This window comes from Gopherus flavomarginatus, chromosome 25, assembly GCF_025201925.1.
Source record: "Gopherus flavomarginatus isolate rGopFla2 chromosome 25, rGopFla2.mat.asm, whole genome shotgun sequence".
Taxonomy (NCBI): domain Eukaryota; kingdom Metazoa; phylum Chordata; order Testudines; family Testudinidae; genus Gopherus; species Gopherus flavomarginatus.
This window is the reverse complement of record NC_066641.1, coordinates 2,562,188-2,584,354: the sequence shown is the minus strand read 5'-3', so window position 1 is coordinate 2,584,354 and position 22,167 is coordinate 2,562,188. Positions and strand designations below refer to the sequence as shown.

The window sequence follows — 22,167 nt, the reverse complement described above, 5'->3', positions numbered from 1 at the left end:
CTGGCCCTTATCTAGCCCTCTTCATCCCTTGAGCTCATAGCAGGACAGTGGCATTATCCCCTCACTACATATGGGGAAACTGAGGCAAAAAGAAACTTCCAGGTGGCCTCTGCTGCACTTCCAGAATCTGATCCCCTCCTCCATTTCTGTAAATAGAAACTCTGATCTTCTCCCGTCCTTCTCACCCAACCAGGGGCGGCTCTAGACATTTCGCCGCCCCAAGCACAGCGGCATGCCGCGGGGGGCGCTCTGCCGGTCGCCGGGAGGGCGGCAGGCGACTTTGGGGGACTTCCCGCAGGTGTGCCTGCGGAGGAGCCGCTGGTCCCGCGGCTTTGGTGGACCTCCCGCAGGCGTGCTTGCGGGAGGTCCACCGGAGTCACCTGCTGCCCTCCCGGCACCGGCAGAGTGCCCCCTGCGGCATGCCTCCCCAAGCAAGCGCTTGGCGTGCTGGGGCCTGGAGCCGCCCCTGCACCCAACAGCAGCAGGTCCTCACAGTCTTACCTGAGTCTCTGAGCCGCTTCCCTTTACAAGGGACACCCCACATTTGAGACCCAGACTTCCCTGCAGAGCACAGCCCTATGCCACCCCCTTGGCTGCAGTAACTAGGGTGCAGGAACTGCCAGAGTGGGTCAGACCAGGGGCATTTAGTCTGGGGGATCTTGTCTGGTCCTGGCCAGTGCTGGAGGGTTCAGAGCCCTAGAGAACAGTCACCTGCCCACCTCTTGGGAGCTGCATCCTTCCAACCCAGCCCCTAAGCTGTGCCAGGCCTGTCACTTTCTTGTCAGATGGAGCTCGTCCGCCCCATTGCCTGTCTCTGAACCCCTCCATCTCTGCTCGGCCCTTTCTGGGGGTGGGGGGGGGTTGTCCCAGAACTAGGCTCAGGATGCCAGGTGCGGGCACCCCCCTGAGCTCCACACTGACATTAGCGTTGTTCCCAGGATCCTTCCTCTGGCTCATTCTTTGTACATCGTGTTTGCTGCGCTGGGCGGCGAGCTGAGGCCCTCAAGGAGCTGCTCACACTGGTGCCCAGGGCCCTGAGCCGAGTGGTCCGAGCAGACTGTGTGAACAGTTCAAATGATCCTGCTCAAAGTGCATTCGCTTCCATCTGTCCACATCGAATTTCATCTACCGTCCGGCTAACTGGGTCTGGCCCCCCTGAACTTCCTCCATCTGCTCTGTCTTCATCCTCCCCAAGAATTCTGCATTGTCTGCAAACATTGCCACCCAAATGCCACTGGACTGGCTCCTGCTCAGCTCTTTGCAATAACCCTTAGGTTTCCTTGGGAGGGATGCCAGGGGGCCTTGGCCTCTGGGGGCAATGGTATGGCTTGGACACACAACACGAGGGACGGCATCTGCTCCAACAGAGCCACCCCAGGGAGGTCAGTGGCTCGCATGGCTGAGCTCAGCACCCACATCTGGAGGCAGATTCTCAGAGGACCTCAGCACCCTGCATGACCAGGGGGTGCTGAGCTTGTGGGAAGGCTGGGAACCAGCTGCGGGTGCCACGCACGTGAGAACCTGGCCCTAAGCTTGCTGGAAAATATGCCTCAAAGGCCCAGTCTGCCCTGGCCCACGCTTGGCTCAGCCCCACTGAAGTCAATGGAGGAAAATCACAATGCCTGCAAGCTCTATCCTGCACAAACCCTTGCTCTGGGTATATTGATCTTTAGGACAAAGAAGAGCCTGAAAAAGACACCATCAAAATCAAAACTCCTCCTTTTAAAACAAAATCCCCTGCCTAGTCTGACTGGTAACCCCTTCGGGCCTGACCCTACAAACCCTCAGGCATGGGGAGAGTTTGACACCCTGGGGCAGTCTCAGTGACTTCAGTTAGATTGCTGTCACAAGTAACATTACTCACACAAGTAACATTACTCACACACGTCCGTATTCACGGGACTGGGCCTTAGAGGGCAAACTCTGAAAGCAAGTTAGAAGCTGATTGACTTCTCTGCGCTCATGATCATCGTTCATTTCAATCGTATGATGCCTGAAATGAGAAAACCTGGCCTTGCCAATTCCCATCATTTTCATCACAAGTCTTGTGATATTTGGTGTTTGTTTCAAAGTTTCTAGCATATCCTGGTTGCAGGGCAAAACTCAGAAATGTGACCCAAGTGCCCCCTAATGGCTCAGACACCAGCTGGCAATAAACCCTACAGCTTGGGGTTGATTTTTTTAATCTCCTGATTTGAAGTCAGTTTCATGGTTTTGGAGGTTCTGGCTCATGATGGCTGAACACTTGGGGTGGGCAATACAGGACACCAGCTTAGGTAGTGTCACGGAGTCACCGGGCGATGCTCTGGAACTGCTCCCCACCAAGCCAGTCAGGACTTTGGGGAGCCTCCTCTCCCTTGGAGCAGACTTGTTCAGGGCAAGAAGCTCACACAGCTTCACCTCCTGGGTCTCTCCTTGGAGCATTCAGCATCCTCTGCCCCTCCGTGCGCTTCCCACAGCGAGCCCGCCCCAGCAGGGTCCTGGGGAAGCCACAGGGTCCTGAACCCCTACTTTGCAGTCAGACATGACTCTCAGCCAGCCAGTAAAACAGAGGTTTATTCTATGGCAGGATCATGGTCTAAAATAGAGTTTGTAGGTACCACGAACTGGACCCCTCGGCCGGGTCCCTTCTGGGAGGCATGGAGCCAGACCCCCATGTCTGCACTTCACTCCTCATCCCTAGCCAGCTCCAGACTAACAACCCCCTCCAGCCCCAACTCCTCTGCTCATTTCCTTTCCCGGGCCAGGAGGTTACCTGACCTCTTTGTTTCCAACACCTTAAGTTGGCACCTTTGCAGGGAGGGGCCCAGGCCATCAGTTGCTAGGAGACAGTGTCAGGCATTTATGTGCACTGGCCCTTTGCTCTGCAGGAATCACACACCCTTATTTGACCACCTAGATACTTAAGAACTGCCTAGGGGACACTGAGGCACCAACACAGTATTCAGAGTAAACATTAAGAACACTCCCAGTTCGTCACAGGTAGCTTCAATTATTTTTTCTAGTAAGTTTCACTTGTTGGTTCTGATGCACTAGTCCTGTCAGACTGAGGTTACGTTTGTCTCCAGGATGCTGCAGAAGAATCACATCCAAAAATATTTTGCATGTTTTTAAATTAAAAGGAATTCCCCCAAACACTCTAAACTCTGTACCCCCAACCCTCCCCACTCAAGAAAACCGACATTTCAAGTCTCGTTCCCTGCTGCATTTCTCCAGTTTTACGCCAGTGTAACTCCACTGATTTCCTAACACTGGAGTAAGGCAGTGGTGGGCCAGGTACTTTGCAGTGAAATGAAATTGACCAAGCCCTGTTAAGAAAGGTCTCCACCACACCTAAGACCCATAATTATCTATGACAGACAAGAACCACCCATCAGACGCTGAACAGTAGGGGATTCAGAGCTGAGCACCCGAGTAGCCGATTCAGTCTGGGATGATTACAGATGCTCTAACATCCAGAATCCATCACTGGGCTCTAAGGCTCGGCTTCGCTCGGCGAGACGAGACTCCTTCAGCCCTGCTGTCCAGTGAGCAGGGTGCTACTTCCTAGCTAATAAAAAGTGCAGCACAGACCATACGGGGTTGTGCTGACCACACGCTATAGTGTTCAGTGTCTGCACTGCGAGATTCACCCACAAATCTCAACATGTACCCTGATCTGTGCACAGGACCATACACACCCAGCCAGCTGCACACTTATTGTGCCTTCAGATTCCTGCCGTGAAACTGCCACCTGCTTTCCCCAGGATCCTCCCACCACTGTGTGTGTGTCATGGCTGCCTGTGTAAAATGGTGATTGCATGCGTCAGTGCCATTTGCACGTGGGTTTGTTTTGCATGGAGAAAGTGGTGCATGTGCAGATGGCCACGTGCAATATAGGAGGCACCTGTGAGATCTTGAGTTAAGAGACTGGCCCCAGTATAAGACATTGCTGCTTTTAGGGGCCAGCCTCAGTGGGACAAGCACCTGTCACTCACAGCTAAAAGTGCTGCTGCTTTAGCACCAGTGGTTCTGGAGCTAACAGTCCCAGGTCTGATCCCTGCCTAAAGGCATGTCTGCTCTGCAAGAAAACACCCATGGCTGGCCCAGGTCAGCTGTCTCAGGCTCAGGGCTATAAAACCGCAGCTTAGACGTTCTGACTCGGGCTGGGCCCAGGCTCTGAGACCCCACGAGGGAGGAGGGTCCCAGAGCCCGGGCTCCAGCTTCAGCCTAAACATCTACACTGCAATTGTATAGCCCTGCGAGCTGGAGTCAGCTGTGGGGGCGTTTCACTGCAATGTAGACGTACTATACAGGGCTTGGCTGTGATTCATTACATAATGAGTGCTGCAAACTATTGGGTTTAGAGATCCAACTTGCTCCCAACCCTCTGAGCCCCTAATGCCCAGAATCCCCACTGTGCTCCTAGTGGTTAAACAACAGTCTCCAGACTGGAGCTCAGTAAATACACAGTAACATGTGTTGTATCCATGTAGTGCCATTCACACGGCCAGCCTCTCCCAGCACTTGGCAATAAAGATGAGTCTGAAAGTAAAACTCTGGAGACCCTGGAGACAGGGTGTCTGGAATCCAGAGCCATCTCAGCACAGCAGTCTGGGATCTCTAGCATCTCGAGAGCGCTGGGGTCCCAAATCCCTGGACAGTGGGTGGATTGCATTTCCTGCTGTGCTGGTAGCTTTACTGTGCAGACCCTCGGGATAGTGCGGTCCCAGGGCAGTGCATTAAAATCCACTACACCACCATAAAAATCATCCTGATAACTAATAAGCGGGAGCTGAATCTCTCTGCTCAGGTATTTCCATCGCCTTCCACCCCGCAGCATGAAAGTGCCTGGGAATACGCATCAACCAGCTGTCACAAGAGGATGGTGTTTTCCTGATAAGAGGCAAATTCCCACTTGAGGGGTGGGGAGGAAGCCCCTGCGGTGGGAATGCAGTTGAAGTAAGAGACAGATCAGCAACCCCTGAGCTGGGGTTCGTCAGAGGAAATTAAACTTAAATATCAAAGAGCAGGTTTGGTTTGGTTTTTTGCATGTTACAAGCTGGAACAATTCACCTGCGGCCTCCTGGGGCAGGAACTTTGGGGACCGAGGTGTGGTGGAGACATGCCCAGAGAGCCAGAGGATTGGAGGGGCTTGCCCTGCAACCGGCCACCCCATCACTCCCAGACACCATTCCGGGGTTCCAAGGCCTTGCCTTTCCAGCTCTTACTCCCAGCCACATCCCTTGCCTGTACGTGGGGTCACAGACTTCCATGGGGCAGCATGGGGGAGGGCTCTGAGCGAGGCTGCGGGAAGAGGCCTGTGAGGTCCGATCCTGCAAGGTGCTGGTATCTCCTGGACCCCCAGTGGAGTGTGCTGAGCACTCGGCCTGATCAGGTCTCTGGTGACTCTTTGGGGGCAGCTGTGGCTCTCCCCAAGGGGCTGAGCGCTAGACCTGGGCTGCCCACGCTCCATTTCCTCCCAATTAGCGGAGGGAGGAGGCTCCTTCTGGCTCAAGGTCTCAGCCCCTCGGCCTTCTCCTTGCTAAAGGTCTGTAACAAGGCAGGAGAGGTGGGCGGTGAGGTGTCCCCAGGCTCTGTCTGACCTCCTCAACCCCACATGCCTGGATCAATTAGAAACGTTCCAGTCCAGTCCCAGTGGCCCCGAGATCCCCACGCAGTGTTTTCAGTCGGACGGGGAGGAGCTGCTTGGCTGGGGTCTAGCTACATTCGGATCTGCCCCCTCATCCCCTCATCTCCGTGGCCACCAAAGATCCCAGCGCCCTTTGCACAGGAGTCGGATCAAATGCCACTGGGGATCCTTACGCTGGTCTCCCTAGCTGCCCTCACAACTGGGGACTGGGACAATGTGCACAGTGGGGGGCTGAGAGCCACTGAACCAAACCGCTTCAAGCCCCCAGCACCCCTAGTTCCAGCACCTCTGCCCACAGAATGACACGGTCCTGAGGGTCTGCTCCTTTGTCGCCTGCCCGGGGGGCTTTTTAAAGGGGTTTCACCCATTGTCGCCCTTATCTGACATGGCCGCCATCTCCCATGACAGCCACAAGGGCTGAAGCCATGAGCTGCCCAAAGGGAAGAGCCAGAAAGGGGGCAGGGAATGTGGAGGTGCCTGGAATGGGGCTGTGGGGGCAGCATGGAGGGCAGAGTGTTAGGAAGCAGGAAACACTAAGGGGTCAGAGGAACGTGGGGGGCAGGAGGCAGGCTGAGGGGGCAGGAGAACATGAGGGGCTGAGGAGGGCAGGGGAATGTGGGGGCAGGAGGCAGGCTGAGGGGGCAGGAGAACGTGGGGACAGGAGGCAGGCTGAGGGGGCAGAGGAATGTGGGGAGCATGAGGCAGGCTGAGGGGGCAGGGGAATGCGGGGGGCAGGAAGCAGGCTGAGGGGGCAGGGGAATGTGGGGGGCAGGAGGCAGGCTGAGGGGACAGGGGAACACGGGGGACAGGAGGCAGGCTGAGGGGGGCAGGGTAACGGGGGCAGGAGGCAGGCTGAGGGGGCAGGGGAATGTGGGGGGCAGGAGGCAGGCTGAGGGGGCAGGGGAACACGGGGGACAGGAGGCAGGCTGAGGGGGCAGAGGAACACGGGGGACAGGAGGCAGGCTGATGGGGACAGGGTAACGGGGGCAGGAGGCAGGCTGAGGGGGGCAGGGTAACATGGGGGGCAGGAAGCAGGCTGAGGGGGCAGGGGAATGTGGGGGGCAGGAGGCAGGCTGAGGGGGCAGGGGAACACGGGGGGCAGGAGGCAGGCTGAGGGGGACAGGGTAACGGGGGCAGGAGGCAGGCTGAGGGGGCAGGGGAACGTGACGGGGTCAGGAGGCAGGCTGAGGGGGCAGGGGAATGTGGGGGGCAGGAGGCAGGCTGAGGGGGCAGGGGAACACGGGAGGCAGGAGGCAGGCTGAGGGGGCAGGGGAACGTGACGGGGTCAGGAGGCAGGCTGAAGGGGCAGGGGAATGCAGGGGGGCAGGAGGCTGGCTGAGGGGGCAGAGGAACGTGGGGGGCAGGAGGCAGGTTGAAGGGACAGCGGAACATGGGGGGCAGGAGGCAGGCTGAGGGGGTGCAGGGGAATGCGGGGGGGGGGGGAGCAGGAGGCAGCTGAGGGGGCAGGGGAACATGGGACCAGAAGGCAGGCTGAGCGGGCAGGGGAACATGGGGGGCAGGAGGCAGGCTGAGGGGGTGCAGGGGAATGCAGCGGGGCAGGAGGCAGCTGAGGGGGCAGGGGAACATGGGAGCAGGAGGCAGGCTGAGGGGGTGCAGGGGAACACCGGGGGGGGAGAAGACAGGCTGAAGGGGTAGGGGAATGTGGGGGGGCAGGAGGCAGGCTGAGGGGGTAGGGGAACATGGGGGGCAGGAGGCAGGCTGAGGGGGCAGAGGAACGCAGGGGGCAGGAGGCTGGCTGAGGGTGCAGGGGAACATGGGGGGCAGGAGGCAGGCTGAGGGGGCAGGGGAACATGGGAGGACAGGAGGCAGTCTGAGGGGGTGCAGGGGAATGCAGGGGGGCAGGAGACAACTGAGGGAGCAGGGGAACATGGGACCAGGAGGTAGGCTGAGGGGGTGCAGGGGAATGGCGGGGAGGCAGGAGGCAGGCTAAAGGGGCAGGGGACGTGGGGGGGGGGCAGGAGGCAGTCTGAGGGGGTGCAGGGGAATGCAGGGGGGCAGGAGACAACTGAGGGAGCAGGGGAACATGGGACCAGGAGGTAGGCTGAGGGGGTGCAGGGGAATGGCGGGGAGGCAGGAGGCAGGCTGAGGGGGCAGGGGAACATGGGGGGCAGGAGGCAGTCTGAGGGGGTGCAGAGGAATGCAGAGGGGGCAGGAAGCGGCTGAAGGAGCAGGGGAACATGGGAGCAGGAGGCAGGCTGAGGGGGCAGGGGAACGTGAGGGGGCAGGAGGCAGCCTGAGGGGGGCAGGGGAACGTGGGAGCAGGAGGCAGACTGAGGGTGCAGGGGATGTGGCATAGCAGAAAGGGACAATGTGACATCAGGGGAATGGAGGGCCGAGGGTGTGAGATATGGTTCTGGCGGGACCCAACTGAGAGTGCCAGTTCAGGACCAATTGCTTAAAACAGGGCAGCCACAGCCCTAGGCTGGGGTTTCTCCACCTCTAAGGCAAACCAAACCAGCCAGACAAAGAGGACTTGGGTTACACCCCACTGGCTAATCACAAGTCACACAAGCAATTTCCTTAGACACTCCAGTCTCCCAGCATCACCACCAGTGCAACTCGTCCTGGGGATGAATGGTTACGAAAACCAACACCCCAATAAAAGAAAAAGGTTCTCTCGATCCCAAAGAATTGAGCCCCAGACACAGGTCAATATACACATCAGATCTTACCCACAAATCACCCTGTTGCCAATCCTTTAGAATCTAAAATCTAAAGGTTTATTCATAAAGGGAAAAAGGTAGAGGTGAGAGCTAGAATTGGTTAAATGGAATCAATTACATTCAGTAATGGCAAAGTTCTTAGTTCAGGCTTGTAGCCAAGTCCCTCCAGAGGTAAGGAGCAGGATTGAAGACAACATGGAGATGAGGCATCAGCCTTATATAAGCTCTTCCAGGTGTAAGAACACTTCTTTGTTCTTACTGTGGAAAATTACAGCAAAATGGAGTCTGGAGTCACATGGGCAAGTTCCTGCATACCCTGCTGAGTTACAAGGCGTATCTGCCTCCTCTCAATGGGTCAATTGTGTAGCTGATGGTCCTTAATGGGCCATCAAGCAGGCTAGGCAGAGCTAACACCCACTTGTCTGAGATTTTTCCCAGAAATACAGCACAAATTTGAAATACAGACAGTATACGGCCAATACTCATAACTTCAACTACAAAATGATACAGACATACAGAAACCATAATCATGACCAGCAACCCATAACTGGGTCTTAGACACCTTATATGACCCCTTTTACATCAGATTTGATGCCACTACAGGACCTTGGTTGCAAACCATGTTCTATATGGTTCCAGTTTATATCAATAACGTCACGGAGGGGCAGGTGGATTTGGGGGGCTGAGCTCTGGGGCTCAGATGGGGGAGCCCTAGGGCTCTGGGTCTCAAGGTGCTGAGGCAAGCCCTCAGCCACGGGGCTGGGCCAATCCCTGTAGGGAGAAGCAGGCTGCTCAGCAGGTGGCTCAGGGCCACAGGCAGAGCCTGGCTCAGACATGTGCCAGGACTATCTCCAGTTGCCTTTCCCCACTCTGCAAAGTGCAAGGTGGGCAGAATCCGACCTGCTAGAGCCACAGGAAATCAATGGCTCCGCGGCCCCTGGCCCCCTCCTTCCCCAGGATCAGGCGATTTACAACGGATTCCAATCATGTCATCAGTAATTAGCAGCACTTTGCTTCAAAGGCACTTTCTGTCTTTCTAACGGGGACTGGTGTCCAACAGATGCTATCGCAGGGAACCCAGGGGACTGATCTGGGCAATTAGGAGTGTCACAGTGAGGTTCCCATTGCAGCAGAAGCTCTCCTGTGCAGAGAGAAGTCCTCGCCCATCCACCATGGGTAAGAATTTCTGCCCTCCCACGGCCCCTGCAGCCGAGCACGTCACAGACAGTCCCAAGTCTGGCCACACAACACAGGAGGAGGCAGATCAGTTATAAACCCGATTTCATGGGCAGGTGCTGAGAGGTTAAAGAACTTGCCTAAGACCAGAAAACGAGTGGGAATAGGATCCAAGAGTCCTTATTCCCCACTGCAACCATGGGTGGTGATCACTGAAACCCAGGAGTCCTGGCACCCTGGCCACTCCCCTGCCCTGCCCTCTGCTCGGACACCTGGGGATTATAGCTCCAAAGGAATGCAGCCAAATAGACAGATCATGGGCCCACCTAGGTATGTCCTGATTCTATCTCCTCGTCTCACTCATTCTCTCGCACACCCTTAGAAACGAGGCTGGAGTGGGAGGGGGCATCCCATGCTGGATACACAGGGCTGGGTTGGGGGGGAGGTTTCCAACACTGACCCCCAACTTCTGTTCCCATTTGGGAGATTTTGCCTTTTTTTACACAGGAAAACTAATTACTGTGAATTTTCCTTTTAAAGAGTCTTAGTCACATTTTCCATCCAAGCGCTTGTCCCAATGACAGTTTAACCAGCCCTGTCGCCCCCGAGCAGTTGCCATCCGTGCGAGTTGTATTTGAGACATGCGGTAACAGCGAGATTTGCTTAGTAATTAGTAAGCAGGGCTGGAGACTGGCATGGCCCAACCCCCATTATTAACAGTTCGAAGAGGATCGCGCTGTATTGCAGAGGGCACACGACGGGTTTCATTTACTCTTGCTTGGCTCTTGGTTCAGCTGAAAGCGCCTGGTCTCGCAAGCACAACCACCAAGCGAGGCCCCATGTCAGGAACACACATGGACTCGCACCTTTCACTCTAAGCACGTGCTGAACCCATTGACTGCGCTGCTTTCCTGCCTCCGGCCACAGCGCTCAGGTCGCCCCACACCCAGCAGCCAGCCCCACGCGTGGCAGTTAGCGTCTGCAGGGCTGGGAAGTTCTAGCTGCTAGAAGGGGCTTCCCTCAAGTAAACCAGTGTCGGCAGGATCCAGCTCCCCGACATTTCCAGGCCTCTGCAGCTGGTTACGTGAGTGCAGGAACTAACAATCGTTCAGGACCCTGAACCGAAGCTCCCTGTAGTCGGTCAATAGCCTCCTGTGTGGCCAGCGGGCTGTGCGTCAGGCTCTAACTGAGCGGGAGAGAGAGGCCTGGGGCCAGGTTCAGGGCTGACTCTGGCCTTCATCCCGTGCCCCCAGAGTCAGGGCCCATAGGGAGCAGAAGTTCGTCCTTAGGGAGAAAACATCTAACTACCGATAAGGGCTGGGATCTTCCAGCAGAGCTGAAGGGAGCTCTGTGCCTGAAGCCCCTGGACTGTTGACTCCTGTCTCTAGATGGCCTCTCTGAAACCCCCACCCTGTAGCTTTTGGGATGATCCTGCATCCTGACACAGCCGCTAACAGGCGACACAGCCACGATGGGCACACCAGGGATGTGTACGCACAATAATACTCTGAATAGGAAAAAAGCCATTTCTATTACTCCCAATTTATTGTTATCATTATTACTATTCACAGAATGCAGCAACTCCACAAGTAGATGTTCTCGTGTAACTGTTTCCTTGTTTCCACTCTAAGTCTGACCCATGGGTGCCCAATCGCAGTTCTGAAGTCGGTGCTGGCTAATGGTGCTTTTAACAGGGGGAATTTTCAGGTAAGAACCTGGGTGAAAATTCAGGTAACACTGGCCGGATCCTGCCCCCAGTGCAGTCAGCAGCCAACCTCACCCGAGCTGATGGGGGCTGGAATACATCCTACCTGTCAGAGGGCCGTGAGCTGCTAAGCACACTGAGTGCACTGGCTCCAAACCACCCAAGCAGATGATTAATTACATGACTCAAGGCATTGCCTTCAATGGGACAAGTCAGATGCTTCCAGTTAGGCACCTGCTAAGTCCCTTGGTGGGCTGGGGCCAGAATGCTCAGCACCTTGCACATCTGAGCCCAGACACGGGAACCCAAGTTCAGAGAGGGACCATGGGCCAGTGAACAGGGCAGCAAGGAGCCGCAGTGCTGGGGTCTCATCCTGGCTCCAAGTGCTGCGTGACCTTGTCAAGTGACTGCCCTTTCTCTGCCTCTGTTTCCCTTCTTGCCCTGTGTGTGTCTGGTCCATTCCGACTGCAAGTTCCTTGCAGTGGGGGGTGCAGAGCACACGGGACCAGGCCCACAGTTAGCAAATGCTAATGGGAACGACCGGGAAAAGACTAGAGGAGAAAGCCTGCTCCCTGGATGGACGCTGGTAGACATGTAAAGCCCCAGAGCACGCTGCGAAGGGGAGGGTGCGACTCTCAGATCTCCCTCTCCTACAAATGAATCACTGAGACTCATCCTTAATGATGGTGGCACGGCTGCTTCACTACAATAGCGGGTGACTGCGAAGAAAATTAAGCTCAGGTGACATTTAAGGTGTGACAGGAAAGTCACTATTAAAGCTGATGATCTGTGCATTAAATCACAGGCGGTTTTTCTTTGGGAGGGAGGGAGGGATTCTAGGGACTCTGCAGAGGAAGGTAGATTTCAGTGCATAAAACAGCCCTTGACATTTCTACGAGGTCTGCGGGGCATTCTAAGTGGGATCTCAAGAACCCTTATAAACTGGGGACACCACCAGTGAGCCACTGCTGGGGTGCAGCGTGGGTGAGGGCAGAGGACATTTTGCCAGGTGCTGGAGTAAACCCCCGTGAAGAATAGTTCAGTGTTAGGGTGGAGGAGAGCATGAAAAAGCCTTAACATTGTGAGGGGAATTTAGCTCCGGTAAAAGGTGCTGGATTGGCCGCCCTGGAGACGGATGCCATCTGTGTATGTGCAGAGCTGGTGCTGCATGGGCTGGCGCACACTGCCCCTGCTGATGGGATGCTGTCCAGGAGATAAGGAGGGACCATTCTGATCATCCAGGCTGATACCTGCATAACACAAGCCGGACCCCTCACTCAGGGCTTCCTGCACCCAGCCCACAACCCCTGTCTGGATTTAAGTTCCACTTTCCATGGCCCTGACAGTCCTTTGACAGCAAATCCTGGAGTCAATACAACACTCTAATGTAGAAGCAAGAAGAAGAAATAACCTTTCGTGTCACACTTCTCCTCCTTGGCTCGCCAAGCTCTTGGCACAGGAGGGTTCTGTTACCCCCACTGTACAGTGATTGCCCATTGTCCCTGCTGGTTTACAGAAGGCAGTGGGTCCTAGTGGCTAGTGCACTGGACTCAGGTGAGGCTGGTTCTGGTCCCAGCTCTGGCACTGTGACCTTGGGCAAATCCTGGTGCCAGTTTCTCACCTTGTCCTTTGTCTCTTTAGTGTGGGGCAGGGTCTGTCTGCAGCGCCTGTGCCATGGTGTGATCTCAGCTGGGACCTACGGGTGCAAGGGAGGCCGGAGCAAAGGATCCCAGCGTTCCCCTCTGGCCTGAGCAGCGCTGGCTTAGAGCAGCTGTGGTTCGGGTGAAGTAACTTCCCTCTGCCGGGAGCTCCCGGAGACCCACCAAACTCATCGCACCGCACAGGTTAGCTGCACATGCGCAGTGGGGTACAAAAAGGCCCAGATCCTGAGCCCATGTGTCCCGGGCAATGTCCCTGGGGTGGGAGGCGGGAGGGCCCCGGCACGGGGTGGAGCCCAGGGAACGGAGCCAGAGCCGGGTCAGCCCGGGAGAGGCTCGCGGAGCACAATTTTCTCTCCTGGTACCCGAGGCCTCAGCCCCCCGCGGCTCTCCCGCTGCCCGGCCTGTCCCCCCGGCGCTATCAGGCAGAGGGAGCGGGATCCGCCCCGAGGGGGGCAGACCGCGGGGCAGGACAGTCAGACACCGCGGCCCGGGCGCCAGGCGGGTCCCGCCCGCCCGCACCCACCCAGCAGCGGGGCGCTTCCTCCGGCTCTGGCGCAGTTAGCAGGCGCGGAACCCCCGGCTGGTGGCTGGGAGGGAGCGGGCCCAGGGCTCCCTTCCATCCTGAACAACCACCCAGCGTCCCGCATGCACCCGCGCCCCGGGGCAGAGCCCAGCCGGCCGAAGGGACTCGCCGCTCTCTGAACCCCCCAAACGTGTCCCAGCCTGAGTGTATCCCCACGGGGGGCGAGGGCGCTGCCACTCCCAGCCTGTCTCCCCCGTAGCCGGGGGACGCGAGGGACACCCCCTCCGCCGCCCCGATACCCCACCTCGAGACCCCACTCCAGCCCCGGGATCCCCCTTCTCCCCCGCCCCGAGACCCCATTCCAGCCGCGGGATCCTCCTCCCCCGCCCCAGGGCCCCCCCCTCCGCCCCTTCACCCCGCTCGGAAGCTGAGGCTCCAGCTCTCCGAACAGAAACTTTTTTATACCCCCGGGGGGAGGGGAGAGATGAGAATCGGTCTAGAAATAAATTCTCCTTCGCAGCTTCCAGCTCCCGGAGCTCGACCCAGCCCCTGCCCCTGCTCAGCGCTGGGAGCCCGGACCCCCGCGAGCTCCCGGGCAGGAGCCGGACCCGCGGCTCGGGGGCCGGGCTGTCCCGGGGGCCGCGCCGCGCACCCACCTGCCCGTTCTTGCACAGATCCGCCCACATGCTGGTGCCGTCCCCGCCGCGCATCAGCACGTGGTAGGTGAAGAAGTAGGTGCCCGGGACGCTGCAGGTGAACTTGCCCGTGGCCGCCTCGTAGCTGTTGCCCAGGTTGGTCACCACGTCGTCGAACTTGAGGATCTCGTAGCCCTCGTGCGGGTTCTTGAGCCCGGCGTAGAAGGCCACGCGGGGCGCGGTGCTGTACGTGGCGGTGCTGAAGGCGCCGCTGCCCCCGGGCGGGCCGGGGGGGCCCGGCTTGCCGGGCTCGCCCCTCTGCCCTGGCGGGCCCATGGCCCCCGGCGGGCCCGGCTCCCCCGGCGGCCCCGGCTTGCCCGGCCGGCCCGGCTTGCCCTGCGGGCCCTGCACCAGCGTGGAGGGCGGCGGCGGGGCGCTGGCGGCCGCCCGGCCCGGGTAGGGCTCGCAGACCATGCGGCAGGTGCCCAGCATCTCGTAGCGCCCGTCCGCGCCCGCCGAGCTCACCAGCGCCGGGATCAGGATCACCAGCGCCAGCAGCATCACCACGCCGAGCGCCGCCGCCAGCAAAGTTTTCCGCCCCGCGCTGAGCCGCGGGAGGGGCCGGGGCCGCGGCCGCCCCGGGGCCGGAATGGTGCCGGGTGGCGGCCCGGGGGCGCCCGGGGGCGGGGGGCCGCGGCGCGGTGCCCCCAGCCCGGGACTGGGAAGGAGCAAAGGCGGAGGCGCCGGCTGCGGGTCTCGGCTCGCCGCCTGACTGCGCGCTGGAGCGGCGGGAGGCTGGTCCCTGCCCATGGACCCCCCCCCCGGAGCGCGGCGGGGCGGGCTGGGGGCGCGGGGCAGCGAGCGGCTAATCGATGGGCTGCGGATCGATCGCGCCGTGATCAGCGCGCGTGGATTCCCGCCACTAGCGGCTCCTGCCGATACCTGGGCGGGGGGGCAGAGCAGGATTGACTGGCCCTGCCCCCCTCCTCCCCCCGCGGCTGGAAAGTTGGCCGGGGAGAAGTCATCTTCGCTGCTTTGTGAGCTGCTCGGGGTCTGTCCGGGGATCTCCGTGTGTCCCTGGGACTGGGGGGGTCCGGATCTCCTGGGACCGCTGTCTGGCGGGGGGGGCGGTCCGGATCTCCTGGGGGCCGCTGGCTGGCGGGGAGCGGGGGGGTCCGGATCTCCTAGGGGCCGCTGGCTGGCGGGGAGGGGGGGGGGTCCGGATCTCCTGGGGGCCGCTGGCTGGCGGGGAGGGGGGGGGTCCGGATCTCCTGGGGGCCGCTGTCTGGCGGGGGCGGGTATGGATCTCCTGGGGGCCGCTCTCTGGCGCGGGGGGTCCGGATCTCCTGGGGGACGCTCTCTGGCGGGGGGGGCGGATCTCCTGCAGGCCGCTGTCTCGCGAGGGGGTCCGGATCTCCTGGGGGACGCTCTCTGGCGGGGGGCGAGGGGGGCGCTGCTGCTGTTTACAAATAGCCATGAAGGACCCGGCAGGCACGGGGCCGCTCCCGTGGGTGTTTCTGTTTTTTGTCTCTCATGGGAGCCCAGTAGCGAAGGAACGAGCCGCAGGTTCAGCTCCCGGCGCCCCGGTCCCAGGTCTCAGCTGAGCTCGACCTGACAAGGCCGCCAACCCCCGGGGAAGTCACCAGGCAGCCCCGCTGGCAGGACGCGGACAGAGCAGCGGCGCTCCGGACCAGAGTCAGCCCCGCTAGCCCGGGGCTGCGCGTCCTGGACGAGCAAAGCGGGGTTCCTGCCCATGGCCCCTCGCTGCCCGTCCAGCCCACAGCTCCTAGGGATGGAGACGGGCTGGGGTGTCTCACTTTTCGGGGGCACCCACCGCTCATTATTACTAGTGCAAGACAGGATCCTGCAGGCCCGGCTCACCAGTGCCTCAGTTTCTCTCTCCCCAGACCTGGCTGTCAGCTCCAGCCCCTCCCCGGGGTCGGTTTCATTGTGTTTGTAGCTCCAGCTGGAGCCTGCCGGGCACTGGGGGGCAGGGGGCAGCCCGCCGGGGTCGCTGCTTGGCCCGCTGGGCCCACCGTTGTTTCCCTTTGCCCCTGGCTCCTGGCCGCTGCTGCTGCATTGAAGTGTTTCTGCTGTGTCGGGGAGTCCCCGGGCGATGCTCTGGAACTGCTCCCCACCAAGCCAGTCAGGACTCTGGGGAGCCTCCTCTCTCGGGGCAGACTCTGGCACGTCCAGGTATTCGGTGGCAATTCGGCGGAGGGTCCCTTGCTCCTGCTCCGAGCGAAGGATCTCCTGCTGAATTGCCGCAGATCATGAGCGCAGCTTTTTTTTTTTTTTTTTGGCTGCATGGAGTGGCAAAACCCCTGGAGCCAGCTCTGCCTCCTGGGTCTGACCTTGGAGCATTCAGCATCCTCTGCCCCTCCGTGCACTTCCCACAGAGAGCCCGCCCCAGCGGGGTCCTGGGGAAGCCACAGGGTCCTGCACCCCCACTTTGCAGTCAGACATGACTCTCAGCCAGCCAGTAAAACAGAGGTTTATTTGGATAACAGGAACACAGTCCAAAACAGGTCTTGCTGGTACAGACAGTGGGACCCCCTTTAGTTAGGTCCATCTGAGGCCCCCGGGAGGCTACAGCCCCGTTGGGAAGCCCAAGCCCCGTCAGGGCGTCCCTCTCCATTTCCCTGCCAGCTCCAAACTGACACTCCCTCCAGCCTCTCCCTCAGCCTCCACATAACACAGCAAGAACATTCCCACTTCGTCACAGGCTGCACAAAGCGAGTTGCGTCTCCTGCCATGGGGACATTTGCCAGTTTTTGTCTCCCCCTGGCACAGCCTGAGCCCTGCCCCAGGAGCTAGTTTCTCTCCAGCGCCGCGGCTCAGGGTCGCCAGGGGCAGGGAAGATCCGACTCCCCAGTAAACAATCGCGGTGAAGTGTGGCTCTGGGGCATGGAAAGGAGAAGAAGCTGCCTGGTTTCTCTGGGCCTTGGCCTCTTTCACCAGCCCAGCTCCATGGGTCTGTGGCTACTTGGGCCCCGGCTAGGCCCTATGGGGCCTGGAGCTGAAGTGGGGTTCCGGTGAGGGGGCTGCTGCTTTCCTGGGCCTTTCTTCCACCCACCTCTTCAGGTGAGATCCCCTGGCACTGGGTCTGGGGCTGCACCCACCCTTCAGGCAGCAGGGCACCCAGGGAGGGTCCTGGTGGGAGTCCCAAACTTCCCCACCATAAGCCTTGTCACGGACTCTCCGGTTGTGCCCACTCGTGGGTCCATGCGGTCCATGGGGGGTGCCCCTTTCAGTGCGACAGCCCTTCTCGGGGGTCCACTGTCTCGGGGTCAGGCCCCTCCACCTCCTGGAGCCACAGCTCTGAGTCTTAGCACGTCTGTCTATCCCTGTGGGCCCCCTCCGGGAGTCCACCCGCTCTGGACCCCCCGGGCCTCCTCACCCCCGAAGGGGTTGGTGCAACCCTGCTCTCTAGACCGGAGTGACTCTCAGCCAGCATGAAACAGGAGGGTTTATTGAGGGTTGAACACAGCACATGAAACTCTCAGGGCCTCAGGCCTGGCCTCCCTCAGCACAGCATATCCCAGTCCCCCTGCAGCCAGGTGGGCTCTGCCTGCTCCCCCTCTCCAGCCCAGAGCCCCCCCTGCTTGCCAGCTGGGCCTCTGATATCCCAGGCCTCGAGCCCCCTCTGTCCATTGTCTTCTCTCCAGGTAAACAGGAAGGCCTGGGTCTCCTCTCCTCTCAGCCCTCCTCTAGCCTCTCTGGCTGGAACCGGCTGGTCAGGTCACTGGGGTCCTCTCCCCGCAGCCCATTGTCCTCCCACTGGCCAGAACCAGCTGTGACTCCTGAGCTGGGCCTCCGGGTCGTCAGGTCACCAGTCGCTGGGGTCTCCATTCTCCAGGCCATCGGCCGGGGTCCCAAGTTCCCTCTCTGGTCCTCTGTACCAACAAACTCCCTCTCCCCTCACCTCATTAAACCAGTAACACCCAGGACACTGAGTCCCCCTCCCTCTGCATGCAGCCCACTGGAAAACACAGAAAACTCAAGAAAACCCCCCACTTCGTCACAACCCTTCACTCACCTCTCCCTGCAGCCCAGAGCCACCTGTGCCAGGGTGCCTCTATTAGCAGGGAGATCTACTCAAATGGCCCCCCCACCATGGCTGCTCCCGTCACCACCCAAGTGCCATCGCTGTCAGCCCCAGCTGGATTCTCCGCGCTTCACTGGAGTGGGTAATAACAGCTTCAAACTTTGCCGAGAAGAAGGCGCCAGCACTTTAATTAACAGACATTTTGGCCCATGAGTTGCTGTTGCTGCTTCCAGTGAGTTTAACAGGAAGGGAAAGGCGGGGGGGGGTCCTCTCCCTCTCCAGTAATTTCAAGAAAAAAGCACATTCGCTCTGCCTCTCAGCATGAATCACCCCAAGGGAGCTGAGAGGCTGCCACTGGCTGCAGCAGGGGTCTCTGGGCTTCCTCGGGGATGCTCTGTCTCCTGGGCCATTGTAGAATCCGCATATTCAGAAATGGTCTCTGAGTCTGACTGTCTCCATTTCTGATCCCGGCTTGCAGCTGGCTCTCGGCAGGGCTAAGCACACTGGCTGCTGCTGGAGCTAGCAGTAGTGGCTGTGAGGCAGCTCAGGCTGGGCTTCAAAACCAGGGTCCCCCCTAATCAACAACCACCTCTGAAGACCTGACAGTAGCTGGTGGTGGTGTCTGCCCCCAGTTGGTGCCTGAAATGCCCCAGATTCTGCAAGAACTCCCGGACCAACCCATCCCCAGGCACACCTTCGATTCACAGATTTGAAGGCCAGAAGGGACTGCCTAGTCTGACCTGCTTAGCACAGGCCAGAGAATTTCACCAAGTAAATCCTGCATCCAGCGCACCACTAGAGCCCTGAGTTCGTGAGCTCTGCTTCAGCGCCTCGACCGAGGCCACGAGCCAGGAGGAATGGCTGAGCGCTTAGCATGTGGCTCGCGCAGCCATCCAGACGTGTGGGTGGTCCCCCAAGCTGCTTGGGCCACCAGGTTCACCTGAGGATCTGGAAAGAACAGGGTTTCCCGGAGAGTGCCAGCTTTTCAGTTTCCTGGCCCAGCTGGGGTGGCCTTTCCTGTGATACCTTGACCCACCCACCTTGGCTCAGGGAGTTCAGCCATCGCAGTGGGGAAGGTTTGGACAGGGGCAGGCTCGGGATCTGATTCTTCTTTTGCTTATGCTGCTTTCACACCAGTATCACCCCATTAACTGAGCAGAGTCCATCCTGGCCCACCCCAGTGTGAGAGGGGAAACAGACCCTGGGGTCCTGCCCCAGTCCCAGCAGCATGACTCACTAACCCTACTGCATGTGCCCTGGAGATGGGACCCACAGAGATGAGACTAAAGGAGCAAAGCACCCTTGGGTGTCTGCCCTTCCCCACTCTAGTAAACAGAGCAATGACCAAGGACCTGCCCGATTCCCCAGCTGCTGGCCTGAGCCACAGTCCCGAGTGCCAGCAATTCCCTCTGAAGCCAAAGGGGTTTCCGGTGCTCAGCACCTCTCAGGAGCCCAATGCAAGGGCCAAATTCATCCCTGGTGTAACCTCACTGATTGCAGTGTGGCCACGCCAGGCTCTTCGTCAGTAACTGTAATGAGCTCAGGTTGGTTCCCAGCCCAGACTTTCCCTGGGTCCTGAGGGACGTGCCCAGAGCCCCGTGGGCACCAGGAAAGGGGGAATCCCCAGCATTGCAGCTAGCAGCAGTAACCGAGGCACGTGGGCTGGCTCCTGTGGGACCGCAAGGTATTCCCAGAGCAGGAGGGAGGCTGACTTGCTTCCTTTTGTGCCAGTGGGACTGGCTGCCTGGCCCTGCAGCGTCCCCATTCACCAGCCGAGACCCACGTGCGGCCGGGGCCAGCTTTAAGGGAGGCTGCTCAGACCCATGCAGACTTGCAACTTGATTGCCAGTCCCCACACTTGCTCCAGAGCCACTGGGCCAAAGGGAAAGTGAGTCCTACCCAGCCTCTCTGTGCCAGTGGAGGAACAAAGTTCTGGCTGATTCCCTGGCAATGTGAGACCTGCCGGGTTGCAAAGCGGGCTCAGTGCCAGGCATGTGGCGTCGCAGCGAAGGGCTCCGATACCTGCTCCTCCCATTAGCCTCAAGAGGGGAAGGATTCCCTTGTTCCCAGCTGTGATCTAGCCCTGCTTCTGACCCTGTGGTTTGAAGCCTGACATTGACCAGGGCTTTGAATGGGAAGAGGAGCCGTCTTCTTTGTCTCGGCAGCACTGGGCACTTGGCGGGGATGAGGGGTGGTTACAGCACCGGGCTGCGACGCAGGAGATCTGGATTCATTTCCCAGCTCCACCACAGACTCCCTGTGTGGCCTTTGGCCAGTGTATGCCTCAGCTTGCTTTCTGTGCAACGGGGATGGCGCTGGCCCGAGGGAGGGCGTCCGGTAATGTCTGCGAGGTGCCGGCAGGCTGTGCTGATGGGGCCCCATTGGGTTCGCTGCTATATTAATGCAGAACAAAGAGACCCCAAAGCGCTGCCAGGGTGAGGGCCGCAGGGGGAGCTGGACGATTTGCACAAAGAGACTCTTTCCAGCACTGCAGGGGCCCAGGGTGCAGAGAGGATGGGTCTTTCTTGGCCAATAAGAGCCGAGTCCACGTTTATGTTAGTCCCCAGAATGTTCCTTTCTATTTGCCTTTTCTCTGCTTCCTCCCACCTAATTGCCTGGGCAGCGCCGCTCTGGTTAAAGCCTTTGGAGCCAGGGACTGATGGGAACGGCTGGCAATGGGAACAGTCCTGAATACGGCCCTTTCTGCTGGATAATTTCGTTCGACACCCTCTAATAATCAGCACTAGCCGAGGAAAAGAAAACCCCCCAATCCTCATCTTCTAATCCAATAATGTTCTATTAAGGCCAATTTGGAGAACAATGTTAGGGCTTTTTAATACCCTGTAAGTGAAAGACACTAAATTAGAAAATGCGATAATCAAAAAAACCCCTCAGCCGCCCCTCCAAGCACCTAGCGCTGCATGTATAAATAATAAGACTTCGCCGCCATTCAAAGCATCAGCCAATATCATGCTTAAAGCCACTGGGTCAGGCACAGAGATAGACAGCAGCTCTGAGCGAGTGACAGGCAACCCAATTATACATTGAAATATAAGGGACAAACGTGTGAAAGGAATATCCAGCCCTTAACGCAGCCAGCTGAATATAGATATAAACATATGACTGCACGCGCCTCCCTGGCAGGCAGCATGTTGGGGGCTCCCAGGCTGGCGGGTTTCTCAGAGCTGCAGCATCACCCAACTGTCAGAATGAAACCAGCAGAGAGCAAACATTTCCTGAGCGGGTGCTTGAATCAATGGGCACTGGGGGTGGGGGGCACCATATGGGAAATCAACCCCCCACTGCAGGTGCCTGCAGGCTTGGGTGCAAAGGCAGATGAGGATCCTTAGCTCCCCCCAACACAGAGCTCGTGACCATGCACCATGCCCCCTCCCTTCCACCGCTGGGGGGCCATGGCATGAGGCCTTTTATATTCAGGAACAGGAGTGGCATTGGGGGTGCTCCTTGGTACTTCTCCCAGCAGCCAGGCTGTGTCTGCCTGGATAGGTTGAGTGGGCCTGCTTTACTCTTCTTTTCCTGGCACAGTCTTCTGCTGGGGTTGGCAAGATCCCCCCAGGTAACACCCCACAGACATGCACAGGCCGTCCCTCCTCAAAGCAACGGCCTCAGGCTCTTCGCAGACACAGGCAGACTGGGCTGCAGCAGTTACACTCAGGGCATGTTTTTAAACTTCCCTTCACGATCAGGAGGGCTGGACTGGACATTTTCTTTTTTTAAATGAAAACGTTGACTCTGCTGTGATCTCATGATCTGAGGGGCAAGGGCCCTACACTGCATAATCTAGCCCTGGTTTGGTGGCTGACCTTAGGAACTCACTTTTGAGATTTGGCCTTAATGTGACATGGCCCCATGGGGCAGCAATGCCAGAGCATTACAAAGAAATGGGGAAACAGGTGACAAAATACCAGGAGGTTTTTAAATGCAAGAGTCCATTTCCGAGCAGCGGGGGTGGTAACGTCACATGGGGGACTGTTCCACTGGGGAGGGGGTCAGTGGATTAGCCTGACTTCTGTAATGGGATCAGACAGTCCCCCTGCTGCAGAAGGTAACACTGCTGCCGTGTATTTCTGCGCTGCCGCTGG

The 22,167-nt window shown here is 58.8% G+C and overlaps 2 protein-coding genes across 3 annotated transcripts in view; one reads left to right on the top strand and one right to left on the bottom strand.

Annotated features, from left to right (window-relative positions):
• Positions 1–14,583, bottom strand: part of C1QL1 (complement C1q like 1) — a 77,190-nt gene extending 62,607 nt beyond the window's left edge. Inside the window, exon 1 of the mRNA XM_050935014.1 lies at positions 14,038–14,583. Coding sequence (XP_050790971.1) covers positions 14,038–14,577 — 540 coding nt within the window. The 5' untranslated portion in view covers positions 14,578–14,583. The remainder of the gene's footprint in view (positions 1–14,037) is intronic.
• The window catches only part of ADAM11 (ADAM metallopeptidase domain 11), a 672,244-nt gene that overhangs the window by 387,604 nt on the left and 262,473 nt on the right, over positions 1–22,167 (top strand). The window lies entirely within an intron of this gene.